General features: G+C 45.9%; 1 protein-coding gene across 6 annotated transcripts in view; it reads right to left on the bottom strand.

The window, feature by feature from the left end:
• REEP1 (receptor accessory protein 1) overlaps positions 1 to 17977 on the bottom strand; it is a 118201-nt gene that overhangs the window by 23133 nt on the left and 77091 nt on the right. For 4 of the 6 annotated variants that reach the window (XM_035273402.3, XM_035273400.3, XM_035273401.3 and 1 more), the window contains exons 4-5: positions 15749 to 15869; positions 13136 to 13249 (exon numbers count right to left, since the gene is read on the bottom strand). In XM_035273402.3, coding sequence (XP_035129293.1) covers positions 13136 to 13249; positions 15749 to 15869 — 235 coding nt within the window. Of the gene's footprint in view, positions 1 to 1659; positions 1810 to 13135; positions 13250 to 15748; positions 15870 to 17977 lie in introns of all 6 variants that reach the window. The other 2 variants (XM_035273399.3, XM_078348957.1) reach the window with 1 other exon arrangement.

Raw genomic sequence — 17977 nt, 5'->3', positions numbered from 1 at the left:
AAAATTACATCTAAGAGTCTTTTTAATAAGAAGAAATAAACATTCTAAGTGAAAAAACATTGTGTCCTAACTTAATTAAGACACAATGCACTTCTCAAAGCAGCTTTCTGTACTCATCCCAGCTCCCTGTAATATGCTGTCACTGCAGCCTTTGAGCTGTATTTCTCTCTTGTTCTCCACACAATGATACTTAAGTATTGCTATTGTCTGTTTTCTTCACTTTTGCAGCCTTGGCATCTACCACTCTACTTGATACACATTAGGGGTTAAGGAGTTGCATGAATGAACGCATGACCAATTATGGAGCTGCTGCCTGGGTAAAGCGTGACAGTGGGAAATCTCCACTCCAGCCTGATGCATCAGCCAGGGTCCCAGACCTGAAAGAGCATCCTTTTGAACAAGCCTTGAGATGTGTCCACGAGGAATGTATGAGAAGTGTCAGACGGTTGTGGGTACAGAGAACAGAGGGCACACACTGGAGAGGCAAGGTGTCCCAGAGGAGACTGCGCTTGAACTTGGGTGGGTGGAGGACTTGGTGTGGTAAAGATGGGACCAAGTGAAAAGAGAAGGAATATGTGTTAGTATTTGTCACCACCGAAGCAGCCACTTCAATCCACCCTAAGTGACATCTTTGCAGTTCTGTCTGCTAAGGAGATGGGGGTCCACTTATACCTTGTTCATGGCCAGGGATGTATCTGAATAGCAGAAGTGTCTGCAGAAAGACTACATGATTTCTTTGTTAACAAACACTCCAGTGGAAGGCAGGGGTAAGAGTGAGGCTTACTCTTCACTGGACACTCTCTTTTGTCCTTTTAGAATTCTGCACCAAGAACATGCATTACCTTTAAAAAATCAGTACAATTTAATTTTCAGTAACACCCACAGCACTCTCTCAAGGTCACCCTGAGGACCACACTTTGTGAATATACAGTGTGCATGATGCTGACCAATGCAATCTAGACTAAAAAAAAAAAAAAGACATAGGAGTAATTAAAACAACAACAGCAACACAGAACTAAGAAGGAGTACATGGTATCTCCAGAAACTAAATGAGTGTTGAGCCCTTGATGAGGTCCTCTTTTCCAGAGGGACACACCAAGTCACAGGGGAAGGCTCCAGCAAAAGCAGGAAGTTTAGCCCAGCTCACTTGACACGATATCTAATGCCTGCTACTGAGGGCAAAGACAATAAAGACAAAGGGTTTTAGTGAGTCAGGAAATTGATAACAGAGCCACCAGCACAACTGCATTTCCCACTGGTAATTCAGGAGTTAATACTTCCTTCCAAACCGCAGGGGGTGCCCGTCTCACTGGTGGAGTGAGCCTCCAGCCTCCACAGCCACACATGCACCACATCCAAGCCAAGCAGGCTCCCAATGACATGCTGCATGAGGACCGGGCCCTTGTCTGTGACATGAAACGGGATTAACAAACCAAACAGAGAAGGAGAATTTCTACTGCAATAGCATCCATCATCAAATTCAATCCATTCTCCAGGCATTAAACAAAGAAAAAAAAACCCAAGTAAGTTAATCATATGTTAGATGCTACCAAATTCACACCATAAGAGGCTCTGGAAAGACGATGAAGTGGGATCCATGTGCCCCACATGGATTAACACACACGCACACGCAGGTGCTGAGGCAGGGGGGACACCTGCCTCTGATCCAGACCACGTGCTGGTGAGCAGAGCCGGCGGCCTGGCCTTGCTGCCCGACTGGATCAGTTTGGAGTTAGTCACACCTCTCAATAGGGTTACCTGCCCTTCTCTCAGGTCCAAAGAGAAGATAAAATGAAAGAGTCGAGCCACCTGATAAAGGGGAAAAGGAGAAAAAAGCCATGGGCACCTAGGCGACAAAATAGGGTTGAAGGGAGCTGTGTCCTCACCTCTTTCCTCCCGTCACTCCCTCGCTCACTCACCTATTGATTCACTCACTCGCAACAGTCGCTGCGGAACGTTCTCAAAGCTCTGCGAAGCCCCGCAGGGGAACAAAGACGAGGATGGTATGGTCCCTGCTCCCATGGAGCTCACAGTCTAGCTGGGGCATCAAGATAACAAGTGTGTACAAGGGCGCAAGAGACAAGACAACCAAACATGGCAGAGTATGCGGCAGGAGACGGCACCATCACCATGGCTGAGCACGGGCAGAAGCCTCATCCTCTCCCACAAGGGGTCAAAGCCGAGTGATGAGTGAGTTGAGGGCTTCATCCTTGGAAGCGGCATGGGAAGGTGCATGCTGGCAGGGAAGAGCTTTGGGCCAGGGTATGACAGTGGACGAAAATGCAAGGTGCACATGAGTGAACCCACTTGGGGAGAAAAGGCTTTAGTGCCAGTGAGTAAAAGAAGACCAGCCTGGGAGAACTGGGCTTCAGCCTCCTACACTTGGTTTTTGACAATAAACTGAGCACTTCACTAACTGTTGCTCACCTTTTTGAGAGGTGAGCAATGTGAAGGAGGCAGGACATTAGAATGATGAGAACATCCTAGATATGCCACCCGGCGCACACCAAGAACTTGCCCCTAGTATATGTTCTCCCCTTTTCTCTCCTCACTTTGCAGTGGACACATGGTTGTCTGGAATACAGACTATATTTTCTAGTTTGTCTTCTGGGAAGTGCCCTTAAGGAATGACAGTGTGCAAGAACAAGCATTAACTGGTGAGGGAAGTGGGCTTGGTGCTTCCGATTCAGAGCAGGCTAGATGGGAGGTGAGGAGCAGGAGCCTGGAAGGTGAGGAGTGGGAGCCTGGGAGGTGAGACAGGCCTGTGTGACCAATGACAGTGCTCAGGTAAGTTGGGTCTCTGTAGCTGGACCAAGCCTGGCCATCTGAGCCAGGCCCTTGCCTGGTGATGGGGAGTCAGGGCCACCAAGAGAAACCCTCTACACATAGCAGCTGCCCCTGGCCCTGCCTGTGGAAATCTTAGCTGGAAGCTTTGCCTTCTCCATGCTTTCTCCTTCAGAGGCAAAGGCCCTGCTGGAAAGGGACAATGAGAAGCGAGGAAGGACTAAGGGCAGGTAGGGGGACCCACAGGACAAAGCTGCCCTGCTGCTGGTGCAAGGTGAGCTCTAGTTATACTGGTGTGCAAACATGCCCATACTATCACATGTGATCGAGCTTTACAGAAACTGTGATTTATGGTGACATGTACCTGTGATCCACATTCTTTCATCCTGGATCAAGTGTTCCCCAGCCCTGCCGCAAGGCCAAGAAAGAGCTGATCTATCATCAGAAGAGCAGTTCCCTGGGGTGTGAGAGACTCTAAAATCCTCAGTGAGGGCCAGTCACCTCTCAGGTACTCAGCCACCGGGCTTCAGGGCCTGGTAGTGTAATCCAAGCACAAAATGGCCAGGAAGTGTCAGTTTAGTGTGTGTGTGTTGGGGTGGAGGGTGACTGGAGTAATACAAGGACACTGGAGGAACTAGAGACCCTGCTGCTGATCACGGCTCAACAACTAACAGCTTCCTGACCTTGGGCAAGTCACTCAAACCCCAGCTTGGCTTTCCCTGAAGTGAGGGTTCCAGCTGCTCCAGCAGCCCACGTCTGACCTTCCTCCTGTCTTGGCAGGTGGCAGGTGCTCACGTGTCATAAGCTTCCCCTCAGGGGCCCACACACCTCAAGGCTGAAGAGGAGGAAGCACCCCTTTGAAAAGTCAGGCCTGGAATGGTGGGGAAACCCTGAGCCCAGGACGGGAGTATGACTTGCGTAGGAAGACAGAGCACATAGGAGGTGGGCCAGGACAAGGCAGGAAAGTTAGCGTCCTGTGCAGAAGAGCCTGCATTGTAAATAATGTCCCAATGCCAGTGCCCAACTTGTTTTTTTATTCTGTCCAACAGTGAAGAAAGAGAAGATCATAAGCAGTCTGAGATCAAACTGACATACGAGTGAATAACAGGCAACCTTTATTCAACGTTTATTATGAGCTCTGAGTTCTGTGAAGTCTTTGTGTACACTGCCTCATAACTCTTGTGGCAGGTACTGTGATCGTCCCTGTTTGCAGGTGAAGAAGAGAGGTTCACAGAGGTGCAGCAGTAAGTAGGGAGCTGAGACTTTTAAACCTGGCCTGCTTATCTCCAAAGCCCAACTTTGGCTATCCTTGATGCTATGCATTGCTCTGCTGGTCATGGCAGCTAAAAATATGCCCAACAGTCTTTCATTCCTTTAACATTTACTGAGCACCTATGGAGATGCAGGTAGGACACAAATATAAATGATGACAGCAGTGCAGAGGACCCAGGAGTGACAGGCTAGTTCTACCTGGGATCAGAGGAGGCTTCATGGAGGAGATGGCATTAACCTGGAAGAGTGGGGAGGATTTCAAAGAGGTAGAAACAGAGGCAGATAAAGGATCAACATGAGCAAGAAAGAGAAAATTCTGGAAATAGTACTCAGAGTTGCTATTTCCAGAACAGTGCAGAAGGCAGCTGTGAATGCAGTATCAGAAGAGCTAGAGAGGTAGGGAGAGAAAAGACTGGAAGGTTAGGATCTGGGTCAAACTACACAGGCTTTAACAGGAAGGGAAGGGAGCTGTCGACCATTTGGGTAGCTACTGAAACAGTCCAAGCTGAGGGAAGGGTGTGGAAGAAGGCCCAAAAGGAGAGAAGGGATGTCAAATGGTTAGGACTTAAAGAGTAAGTGGGAGGAAGGTGGGCATCAAAGGTGACAGAGATTTGGAGCTTGGGTGCCTGACAGGTGGTGATTTTGTTACCATCAGAACGGTGGGACATGTGGAAAGGCAGATTTGGAGTTACATCCGGGACTGTCGAGTAACGTAAAAAGGAGGCAGGGGAGATGTTCGCAGAGAACAGGAACACTGGGATTGAGCCCTGGACAGAGAACCATGGACACCGGGATTGAGCCCTGGACAGAGAACCAGGGACACCGGGATTGAGCCCTGGACAGAGAACCAGGGACACCGGGATTGAGCCCTGGACAGAGAACCAGGGACACCGGGATTGAGCCCTGGACAGAGAACCAGGGACACCGGGATTGAGCCCTGGACAGAGAACCAGGGACACCGGGATTGAGCCCTGGACAGAGAACCAGGGACACCGGGATTGAGCCCTGGACAGAGAACCAGGGACACTGGATTGAGCCCTGGGCAGAGAAGTCCATCTGGCAACCAGGTGCATCAGGTGACCGCTGAAGGTGAGGGACAGGATGAGACGGTGCTAGGAGAGAGAGGAGAGAAAGGTGAGGCCCAGAGAAATTCATCCAACACTGACGAGTGAAGAAAGGAGGGAGGAGGCAAACAGGAGAGGGGAGTCAGAGAGAGGAGGAGAATGGGGAGGTGCCATGTCCCCACAGCCAAGAGACAGCTCCTGCTGCTCACAAGTGATCCTCAAACTGTTTCCTCAGACCTCTAGGCTCCACCAGGCCCTTCCGTGAGGTCAGGCAGGCAGGCTTCCCTCTTTGCTCCTGGACCTTTGAGGCATCAGGCTGCTCAGTCTCCACAGAACAGAGCAGGTAAGTAATGTCGGACCAGAAACTCCATACGAATTTCTGGCCCTTCATCTTCAGCTGAGTGTGATGTGGGTGTTTCATTTGTTTGAATCCACTTAATTATTCACGGAGCAGGGTGAGGTGAGGTAAAATTCCAGGGAGAAACATTGGGAGAACAGTAATCCAGCACATTGGTAAAAAGTCTTGCTTGATTCTACTTTGACAAGTTTTGAGAGTGAAGCTCGAGTACGAGTTGACTAATATTTAGGAGACTGGAGGGTAGGGAATACTTCCAAACTTTTCCAGCAGTTTGTCTGTAACAGTTTAGATAATCTTGGTGTTTAAAAATGGTTGCTGTGGTGAATTCTAAATATTAATGTCATGTCGCATAGTCCTTGGCTAAAGACTGAAGAAAGAAGGCTAACTTACCATGAGCGAGCCCAGTGGCCAGGGAATGCTCCTCTGAGGGATAGAGAGACAAACACCGGGCTTTCTGGAATCCTCACCCTCTTTGATTCAACAGATAGCCAGAGAGGTGAAACGTACAGACCTGGGCAAGGGACAGCTGTCATCTCTTCTCTGTCTTGAAAATATCTCCTAAGTATGAGTTGACACAGGGAGGTTTTATAAAAAGAAAATCAGCGCCTGCCCTCTGATTAATTGTAAACAGGTAGTAGTTTTTTTTGTTGTTGTTGTTATTGTTGTTTTTGCTAGAAAGCAAACAAAGGTAAGGCAGCTGACTCCAGTTAGGTCAGAAATCCCACATCAATGGGCTTATGAACTTACTCAAATGAGGTTTTGATTCTAAAAATAACATTTCATGGTGATTTTAAAGCAGTATTTTATTCAAAGTAGACATTTAGATAAAGCATTGATGGATAAAAGATAAAGATATGTGGAAGAGGACTTTTTTTTTTTACACTATTGTGCTGAACTGTTTTGTAGAGCTTCTTTTTCTTTTTAAGGAAAAAGTGAGTCGGAATTTTTTTTTAAGTAGGAAAACAAAATAATTGAACTCTCTGTGAATTGTGCCTGACTGTTCAGATGCCAAGGGCTATAACTAAGGCTTGGCTATCCCCTGTTGGCCGCTGACCATAATTGCAGGCGAGGTGCCTGAGTTTTAGAGGGTAAGTCAGGAAAACAGAGGTCACGGTGTGAAAGCAGGCCCAGAAAAGAAGACATAAGAGCTACAGCATGGGTGCTGCTATAGGCTGACTTTCCAGTTCTCTATTTTCCTAGTGAACCCTAGAGAGGCCCCAAGGAGCTGAGCAGCTAAGGAGGTGTGGGTGTCCTGCTGAAGCCAGAGCAACTGTGGGCAAAGGGGTGAAAATAAGGCAAAAAAGAACACTGGAGGATTAACAGAGGGCTTGGGGCAGTGCTGTCCAAAAGAACTTTCTGTCCAAAGATGGAAATGTGCTATCACTATGCCAGCTGCCAGCCACACTGGCAAATAAGAACTTGAAATGGGGCTAGTACAGCTGGGCACAGTGGCTCACGCCTGAAATCCCAGCACTTTGGGAGGCTGAGACCAGCAGATCACCTGAGGTCAGGAGTTCAAGGCTAGCCTGGCCAACATGGCAAAACCCTGTCTCTACTAAAAAATACAAAAATTAGCCAGGTGTGGTGATGCACACCTGTAATCCCAGCTACTTGGGAGGCCGAGGCAGGGAGAATTGCTTGAACCCAGGAGGCAGAGGTTACAGTGAGTTGAGATTGTGCCAGTGCACTCCAGCCTGGGCGACAGAGCAAGAGTCCGTCTTAAAAAAAAGAAGAAGAAGAAAAAAAAACGGGGCTAGTACGACTGAGGAATTCAATTTTAGGTATACTCAATATTAATTAATATAAATTTAAATAGCTACATGTGGCAAGTGGCTATCATATTAGACAGGGCAGGCTTGGAGGAATCAAAAAGGTATATACTTCAAATCAGTCAACAGGGTTTAATGAATAGCTATCAGTGCAAAGCACTAAACAACTAAACATTGGTCTGTTTTTATTTTTTAAGCAAGAAACAAAGGAAAAGAAGCCAGGGCTCCTCATCTCAAGAAACTAACAATACTAAATTTGGGGATGGGGAAGATGGAACCATATACACACAAACACAACTCGGAAAACAACCTGCAAGAGAAGAATTCCTGATTCATAGAACGCTGTTTTACTTAGAGCAGCTCTCTTCAATAGGTGGACTCTAGTAATAGCATTGGTACTACTGGAAATGTTCTAGAGACAAATCTCCAGGTGAACTAAAACAACATAATTTTTCAAGTTATGAGACAAGAAAAAAAGTAATGTTGGTTTATCAGCTCTGAGAATTCAGCAGATGGAAGAAATCTAGTATGTGGTTCAAACAGCAAGGGAAGGAAGGTAACCTGGAGACCCCATAGTTTTAGAACTTTTGTTCAGTGGTTCATATCACTATGGTTGCTTTTTTGTATGAGAATATGTTTTGCTTAACAAATAAATTTCTAGGGCATTTTTTTTAAAGAGAGATTTTTCAGTTCTAGTCTTAAAAAGACCTGCGGTTCAATTTTCTCTATGGGTGGAATTACAGGATAGGAAACAGGCACCGTGTAGGATCAGAGCCAGCAGAGACTAGGAATGCTGAAACAGAAGGTACATGAGAAGTGTGTCCTCAGGAAGCAGTTTTCACTGATGCATCAGCACTTCCTGGGGATAGGGGTTAGCCTTGTAAAAAATTGAGGGTGGGATGGGGTTAACTTCCCCTGAAGAAATTAATCATGCCTGATTTTTTTTTTAGCTCTTCCAGTTCTAAGACAAGACAGTAATATTAACATTAATAAGCTGGGCATGGTGGTGCACACCTGTAGTCCCTGCTACTTGGAAAGCTAAGGTGGAAGGATCACTTAAACCAAACTTAGGTCAGCCTAAGCAGCATACAAAGACCTTAGGTAAAAAAATAATAATAATAATAATAGCTTCCTTTTTTTTTTTTTTTTGAGATGGAGTCTCAGTCTGTAGCCCAGGCTGAAGTGCAGTGGCACAATCTTGGCTCACTGCAACCTCTGCCTCCTGGGTCCCAGTTCAAGCAATTCTCTTACCTCAGCCTCCCAAGTAGCTGGGATTACAGGCACGAGCCACCATGCCCAGGTAATTTTTGAATTTTTTAGTAGAGACAGGGTTTCACCATGTTGACCGGTCTGGTCTTGAATTCCTGACCTTGTGATCTGCCCGCCTCGGCCTCCCAAATGCTGGGATTACAGGTGTGAGCCATCCCGCCCGCCCAAAGAATTTCCTTTTTTTTTTTTTTTTTTTGATGGAGTCTCACTCACTTTGTTGCCCAGGCTGGAGTGCAGTGTCTCATTGCAACCTCTGCCTCCTGGGTTCAAGTGATTCTCCTGTCTCAGTCTTCCAAGTAGCTGGGATTACAGGCATGTGCCACCACACCAGCTAATTTTTGTATTTTTAGTAGAGACAGGGTTTCATCATGTTGGCCAAGCTAGTCTTGAACTCCTGGCTTCAAGTGATATCTGCCTGCCTTGACCTCCCAGAGTGCTGGGATTACAGGAATGAGCCTCTGCGCCTGGCCAGGACTTCTATTTATATAATAATGTGGTTTACAGATTTTTTCCACACTTCATGATGATACAAAAAACACTCCTGCGAACATTAATTTTATTAGAGAAAGGACACAGAGCTCAACATTATTTTTGAAAGGATTAACTAAAAGTGTAGTCAAAAGATTTTTCATTCTTCATTTAAGCTCTGTAGTTTCCTCCTAGGGAATCACTAAAGGATGTAAACAAGAAGATGGAAGGAGGAATTATTCCTTCATCCCATCATTTTATCCTAGCCTCCATTTAATCTGTCAGAACTAATCTGTTTCCTAGCCTGTAATTCCAGCCCAGTGTGCTGAGTCTCTTTCAGGAATGATCCTAAGGGAGGGTCTTCTCAACATGTAACACTCTCTGTTGCATCGCTTTCACTAAATGCAGTAGATACTGACAGTGAGAACTGATTTGTAAGTTGGGAGTGTTTTGTGGGAGAAGACAGCGGGTCCAAGAGATTTAAAATGAAGCCAGGAGTCATGTGATCATAAATCCTGGTTTCCTTGGGACAGACCCAGTTTATTTATTTATTTATTTGAAACAAAGTCTTGCTCTGTCACCTAGGTTAGAGTGCAGTGGCATGATCATAGCTCACTGTAGTCTCCACCTGGACTCAAGAGATGATCCTCTTTGCCTCTGCCTCCCAGGTAGCTGGGACTATAGGCACATGCCACCATGCCTGGCTAATTTTTAATTTTTTGTAGAGACAGGGTCTCACTATGTTACCCAGGCTGGTCTCTCACTCCTGAGCTTAAGCAATCCTCCCACCTTGGCCTCCCAAAGTGCTGGGATTACAGGTGTGAGCTGCCATGTCTGGCCGAATAGGCCTAGTTTAGACCTGTTGTTTCAGAGTAATGATTATAAGCATGCTTTACATTCTCAAATGTGTCCTGGTTTGAACAATAAATTATATAGTCACCTCAGCCATGGGTGACTTGGCAGAGTGTCCTTTTTTTGCAAGCAGTTGCTCTACTTATTTCCATGGGTTAGTCAATAAGGTTGATAAGGGCTCAGGCAGGTGCAAAGCACTGTGCTAGGCCTTTGGGAGCACTACAAAAGAGGTGGGACACCTGTAATCCCAGCACTTTGGGAGGCCAAGGTGGGTGGATAACCTGAGATCAGGAGTTCGAGACTAGCCTGGCCAACATGGCAAAACCTCATCTCTACTAAAAATACAAAAATTTGCCAGGCGTGTTGGTGGGCGCCTGTAATCCCAGCTACTTGGGAGGCTGAGGCAGAAGAATTGCTTGAACCCAGGAGGCGAAGGTTGCAGTGATTCGAGATCACACCAGTGCACTCCAGTCTGGGTAACAGAGCGAGACTGTCTAAATAAATAAATAAATAAATGAGTGGGAGTATTTGTAGTCCTATCATGGTATTTCTCACTTGGCAGTAAGTTTTGGAGAAATAAACATCACCCTCCCCCCGCCCCCCGCACATGCCACCGCTTTCTTCATTCTCAAGGTTAAGGCTTCTAAGGAGGTGAATCTGCATTCCAGGAATGTTACAGAAGTTTGCTTTAACCCTGATCACCTGTGCTCCCTATGGTTCTGTATGGGGCCTCAGGCAGTGATTTGTACAGAGCTGGCTATTTAAAAATCATCTGGGGAACTTGTTAAAAATAGTGATTCATGGGCCCACTGCCTGAGATTCTGATTCAGCACATCTGAGAATCTATTAAAAAAATAAAAAGCAAAGTTCTCCAGGTGGCTTGGGCATGCAAGCCAGATTTGGACCCACTGGTGAGTCATCATCCTTTGACCAAGGCCCGAAGTGATGCTCTGTTGCTATGGAAACCACTGATGTACACCTCAGCCAGATTGAATTTTTGAACCTTACTTCTTTCTCTTCTTCTTTTTTTTAAGTACACATCTGTTTCAAAAATAGAGGGCATTATTTTTAGAAGAGAAGATGTGTTTTCTCTCTCCCGATATTTATATTTAGAGAGAAAAAGCAAAGCCCCACAAGGCAGAAAATTTTCTCATCTGAAACCAAATTCAACAGAAAGCAGATGTCCCTCACTACATTAGTCCAGCTGGAAAGAACTAATGAGTAGTTATTTCCTGAGGCAACTTTCAAACTGTCTGGCACTTCTTTTAGGTTTTAGCTGCTATAAAGTGCCTGGCTGGAGAAGACTTGGGCTCACGGGCTTCCTGGGTGGTCAGGGGACAGGCAGTGACTGGCCAGGATGACAGGAAGACTCTGGAGGCTCTCCATCTTGAGGCAGGACAGGAAAAGGACAGCCTGAGGAAGTTACTGTCAGAATGAAATCTACACACATTCTGAATGTGTGTCAGAATGAAATCTACACACAGCTCTACAGCTGAGCCGCCAGGTGACCCACACTGAACCACCCTGACAAATACAGCATGTTTATACTCCATGAACGAATGGAGGAAAGAGCAGCAGCCTGTTTTCCTTAGGCTTCAGAGGCAGAACAGATGGGGTAGAGAGAGGCTGAGACAAGGTTTCTGTAGCTTTACATTGCCAGGTTGGCCAGATAAATTCAGAATTTAGCAATTCTGAGTTCTCTTTTGTTTCAGCTTAAAGATTAAAGCATAAAATGGTTGCATCTCAAATGGTAGGTTCTTGGAATTTATTGCTGTTCATAAATCTTGATTGATCTTGGGAAACCAAAGCAGAATTTCCCTTCCAGAGATACTCACGGGGATCCCTCATTTTGCCAGTAGGTATTATAGTAAAGGGGGCAGGAACCCCCGCCCCACCCCCACCAACCCTGGACCCCGAGATCTGCCATGTGGAGTAGTGGGATGCCTTGCTACAGTTCTGTGTTATAGACAGAGTCTTGTCTGGTCTTGTCTGAAGCAGTAATCATTCATTTTTCGTTCCCCTTCCCTCTTGCCCAGGCTTTGTCTGCAGCATTCCTTGGCTTCCTGAAACGTACTTTTCAAGCAACCACCCAGCCCATAGTGCTGAGTCACTTCCAGAAATGATCCTAATGCGCTCATCTTTGGTTCAGGGTGAGGAAAATCCAGCTTGGTCCCTTGAAACTAGCTTTCAGCATCCTCCATCTGCCATCTGGCAAAGCCCATAGAGCACCAAGATCTGTACTAATCATCTTCTTGAAGACCCTTTACAGCGCCACCGCCTCCTTGCCTAAAACCCTTGCATCACCACAAGGGACTAACTTCCCTGTTAATACAATTTACCTCCAATCATTGTGTCTTTCCAAACATCAGCATAACTGCCTTCCCTCCACCGCCAGCTGAACGTAGGACGCTGCTCCACATTTGGTTGTTGGGGAGGGGCTTGTCACTGGGGAACACTAGGATGATCTGCTGATTTCACATGATAGGAAATATCTGACCAAGTTAACTTTTTGGGTCTAAGTAAATAATAAGGAATTGACAACAATAAGAGGGTGATGTGTGAAGATGTTAGGAAGAAACACAGTTTTGAAAAGGGTTGGAGAGAATAGAGAAAGAAGTAATGCTCACACCTATACATCCCACAGATGGGTGTTTATTTCAAGCCTCCTCTGCTTCAGTTATTATGACTTGACTGTCCTCCATGTCTGGACCCCAGACAACTTATTCTGGGACCTGGGTTCCTTCCCCTGGATCTGCTGGGCCACATGAGTGTGAGTGAGTCCCCCCCACCACGTGCTCAGGTAGTCTTTCCACCTGTCCACTGCATTTAGGTGACTCTCCCAGTACACCCTAGGAAACTGCAGAGAAGCGCTCTCTTCCTCTCTCCCCTCCCCTCTTCTGTTTCTCCCAGCCCTAGGTGCCAAGTTAGTTAGAAATTTTATTTTTTTCTCATTTCCAGCAGGGTTGAATAAGTTAGAAATTCTGAACCTGGGACCCACAGATAAGCTTCAGGGGCTCTGGGAACCTCTTAATATTGCAAGTGTGTGTGTGTGTGTGTGTGTGTGTGCGCGCGCGCACATGCGCGTGCACGTGCACACATGTTGTATGTGCGTTGGGGGCGGTGAGAATTTGGGGGGCAAGATTCAACATTTTTTCCATCAGATTTTCAAAAGGACCCCTCAAAAGATAAAACACCACTGACTGGTCCTTAGCCTGTTCTTTGTGGTTGCACAGGTTATGAGCAGGGCAAACTAGAGGGACTGAGATGCTCGTGCAGTTGTGGTACTTCCAGCACAGTACCTTGGAAGCTGCCATCACAGCCGCTGTGGCGGCCACGTTCAAGCCTCGCTTCCCGAAGTGCACAAGGGCGTCATAACTTCGGTCTTTTGCTTGGACCAGACAATCATCAATTTCCTATCAAAGGAAAAACAGAGGCACACTGAGTTGGAAGGTTCAAATATATCCCTGTTCTCTTTCCCTTTCTCTGAGCACTGCCCTTGGCAGCTTCCCCAATCCCTACTCTTGCTGGGTCTGAAAAGCTGCAGGCACTTTGAGGGTGTGTGTGCAGAGGGGAGAGAGCAGCGGGACAGAAGAGTAGAAAAGGGGACTCTTAAACACTGCAACTTATGGATCCAGCAAAGCCCTGGGACTGTTTCTAGGGCATTCTCGATGTGGACAGGCCTGCCTGCCATTCTATACACAGCCATTTACCAGACACTGAAAGCACTCAGGGTGGAGAGAATGCCCAGAACCAAGCTTCTAGCCTCAGACCTGCCTCCAACAGACTGTCAGACCTTGGTAAGTACTTAGCCTCTCTACATACAGTTTTAGTCTTCTGAAAAATGAGGATAATGATAATACCCAACTCATGGAGCCATGGTGAGGACTAAATGAGGTTAATTCCAGTAAAACATCTAACATAATGGCTGGTTTCAATAAATGATAAGCATGTCATCTTCCTTATCTTGACAGAGTTGGGCCCTTACAGTTCTAAAATTATGTCATTCTATAGTTATTTAATTCTACAATCAAATATTACCCCATTTGTATATTGATGGGAGGGATTATGAAGCCGAAATAAATGGGTATTGCTGGATAAGGGAGATTGTTTTATAGCTACTCAAATAAAAGCAGAAATTAGAAGTCATCCAGTGTCATGCAACAAGGTAAAGGTGAGACAAAACAGGACTGAGGTCTTCAGGGACCAAAGCCAAATACAGTATTGGTTTCGTTCAAATTTGGATTAACTTTAGTTTATTCTTTTTTGGTTTGGAGGCGTTTGTCATTGTTTTAAGAAAATGGCCGTTTGTCATCACAGTTGCTCATTTCAGAGTTCAGTAAGACAATGACATTTGGCCTCAGTCAAGTTCCACGCCTTAGTGGATTTCCTTTGCTTTGAGGTGTGCAAGTGGGTCAGCAACCTCCTGCTGGATGCCCTGTGGAAGGCTTCCCCAGGAAGTCACAGCCACAAGCCCTCTAATTGTGATCCCCCTGTCCCCACCCCCAACCCCTTTGGAAGTGATTCTTGGCAGCTCTTGAGTCAGTCACCTTAATTTCAATGGAAGTTACATTGGCAGCTTCAGGGGAAGCCCAGCATTTGGGGAAAGGAAGTAGGAAGAGTAGAGATTTGATAACCAGTTCAAGACAGGGATCTGTTCCTCATAATCCACCTTTCGGAGACAGGAGTGGTCCAAGTTCCTAAAGCGATTTTCAGAAACTTCTACAGTAGCCTGCTCGTCCAATTGACATGTTTCCCAAAGCCTTCCCCTTTCTTTTTTTTTTTTTTTTTTTTAATTTTTTATTGCATTTTAGGTTTTGGGGTACATGTGCAGAACATGCAAGACAGTTGCATAGGTACACACATGGCAGTGTGTTTTGCTTCCTTTCTCCCCTTCACCCACATTTGGCATTTCTCCCCAGGGTCTCCTTCCCCAGCTCCGCCCCACCCTCACCCTCCCCGCCTTCCCCTTTCTAGTCCAAAGAATTCAACTTTCAGAAACAATAGACATTAATCAATCAAGCCACCTATGGTGCTCCTATTTTATGTCAAGAAACTCTGCTACACAATCACTTTAGCAAATAATATAGTTAATGAATGATACAATGTTGGAATTGTTTGACTCAATAATCCTGCTGTTGGGAATTAATTCTAAAATAATCAAAGGAAGCAACTAAACTCCAGGAATGGAAGTGCTCACTGCAAAACTGTCTATATCAGGAAAACGTAAGAGGCAATCTAAATATCTATCAGGGAACCTCATCATGGGCATTACAAAGAATACCCATGAAAGGGATATTCATGGGGATTACCCATTTAGAAATGGATTTGTGTGCAAACACATTTAAGATCTCAGGATACAAATATTTTATCTATGTTGAGTTTTAAAAGTCATTTTAAAAATCGACATAAAATTTTAATCTTTCTTTTTTTAAGAGATGGGGATTCTTTAGGTTGCCCAGGCTGGCTTTGAACTTCTAGGCTCAAGTGATTCTCCCACCTCAGCCTCCTGAGTAGCTAGGACTGTAGGCATGCACCACCACACCTGGCTTCCAGGTAAGATTTAAAATAGCCTATGTAAAAATCATATCTCTAAAAGGACAGGGGCTAAGCATGACAAAAGGAAGGAAATTCCATTTGCATGGTTAAATTGTGAGTGAATTTTTTCTTTCTTTTGTTTCAATTTATGGAAATATTTTCCAGTAAATAATGACAAATAGCATCTTTTAGAGAACTTCACCATTATTTCTAAACACATCCCAGAAATACACTTAAAAAAATAATGTTAGGAGGAACAACTTGTTGGAGGTAAATGAGAGCCAAATGGGAAGCCTCCTGCAATAAGATCATCTGCCCTTTTTATTTATTACTTTTCACTTGCTAGAAAGAATGAAAGGCACGGCAGCATATATTACCTTCTCTTTTGAAGATAGCGTGGGATGTACAAACTTCCTGTATAGGAGGCTGGAGCCTTTTGTGTAGGGAGACAGCAGCCAGGCTACAAATGCTATTTTTAGTTCATAATAGAATGGAAACCTGGAGAGAGAGATGAAAACACAAGTTCTGTTAGGTTCTCAGCAACACTGCCCTTTTGAAGGATGAGACCCAGTGGGCAGCAAGGACACCTCTCCCACTTGCATGTGGCTGTAAGATTCCCAGATTCCTCTGTCCTCCATCCATGAAGGCAAGGGCACACACATGCATACACACAGCACAACCCCAAGCTTCTCTTTGAAAACCAGTTCGTGTTTTCCTTTGTTGTCAAAGCAAACCAGGAATGCACGTTCTCTTCCGCAATCACCTCATGGTCCTGCCTGGCACAGGCTGTAGCTTCCTGCTGAGCTGTGCTCATTTAGATGGGAGCTGGGGCTCTAGCCCCAGTCTACAGGCTCAGAGGATCTCTTCTGTGCTGTACACCCAGTCACTCACTCTTCACTCAGTCCAAGAAGGCACAAACAGCATGGGAAATTATAGCAGGGAGGAGCTGACAAAAAAATCCCTAGACTGAGAATGAAAGCCTCTCCTTCTTGGCTGTCTTCTTGGCCCAAATAGAGGCAGCGAGAGGAGCCCAGCTCTAGGCAGGAAGGAGAATGCTACTCACCCTACTCAGTGGCAGGCAAACAGATCTCAGTGCCAAAAAATAGAAGAGTCCAGGGTGCAGAAAACACATAATTCTGGAGTTTGCAGTCCTGCATACCCTCGAGCCTGTTTATTTATTTGTCCCCTGGCAGGCACCCAGTCCCTGTACGTGCCTGCTTGTACCAAGTACCAGGGAAGCAATAGTGAACGAAGAAGACCTGATCCCTGTCCTGTGGGAGCTTCCAGTCCAGTGGGAAACACAGATAAGATTCTGGCATCCTTGGAACTAAGGGTCCAGTCAGGGAAACAGAGATTTATAAAATAATCACAAATAATATAGAACAGCAGTCTGAGACAAGTGCCATAGTGCTAGCCCACATGGTGCCTTTGAATGTATTAGAAGAAAACTGGCCTCTTCAACTGGAAGCCCCTCTGTGGCCACATGAACCACAGAGCTTGGTCTGGATTTCAGCCCCATTCACCTGCTTGGCCAGGTATCTTGTGCTGTGAACAACCTGAGCAACCATATTTTGCAGTCCAGAGGTGTATTAACAATGTATTTATGGTTTATTTTATTTTATTTTATTTGTTGAGACAGAGTCTCTCTCTCTTTCCCAGGCTGAAGTGCAGTGGCATAATCTTGGCTCAGTGCAACCTCCACCTCCCGAGTTCAAGTGATTCTCCTGCCTCAGCCCCCCAAGTAGCTGGGATTACAGGTGCATGCCACCACACCTGGCTAATTTTTTTGTATTGTTTTAGTAGAGGCAGGGTTTCACTGTGTTAGCCAGGAAGTCCTTGATCTACCTCCCTCGGCCTCCCAAAGTGCTGGTATTATAGGCATGAGCCAAGGCACCTGGCCATGGTTTATTTTTTATTGTCTGTATTCTGATGTACCTTGGGGCCTTGCTGACTCTGGAGAAACTGCCTCTCCCAAGGTGAGCCAAGTGCTAGAGATAGTAAAGAACTTACCTGCAACACATCTTTCATATGCAAACCAACGAATTCACGGGCCCAGATTCTGGCCACTGCCTCTAATGGACTCTCACACTCCAGGCCACCTTCTGCTTGCCCCAATCACCCCAGAGTCAGGGCTAGACAACCAGTGACAGCCCCTATACCCCAGAGCCCAGTGAGATTATTCAAACCAGCCGAGCCCAAGCCTGCCCACCCTGCTTTGCCCTTTCCTTCCTTTAGTGTGGAACATGATAAAGGCCCTCATCCCCAATTCCTCTCTCTGTTCCTGAGGACCCTCGGTGGCCCCCAACATGGCTCTGCATGGTGTGCTGTGCCTCCTGTTTCTAGGAATCTGTGAGCAAACAAACCGCTCCCTTCATGACAATTATTTCTATGTCTGTGTCTTACCCACACTCGCTTAAAACAAATCCCAGGTATCCTTAAAAACTGATGCTATGAGATGAAACAGTCACCTGTGCTAGTTTCAGGGATCAGAAAAGTAAGTCCTTTCCAGGCATCCTCCCCAGATAAGTGATCGGAAAATCAAAAAAGCCAGTCATTCCAGAGCTCTGAACTCACACACAGACACCTCATCCCCCCGTCAGCAGCCT

The sequence above is a fragment of the Callithrix jacchus genome, chromosome 14 (genome assembly GCF_049354715.1).
Source record: "Callithrix jacchus isolate 240 chromosome 14, calJac240_pri, whole genome shotgun sequence".
Classification (NCBI taxonomy): domain Eukaryota; kingdom Metazoa; phylum Chordata; class Mammalia; order Primates; family Cebidae; genus Callithrix; species Callithrix jacchus.
The sequence above is the reverse complement of the archived record's forward strand: the minus strand, read 5'-3'. Positions and strand labels throughout refer to the sequence as shown.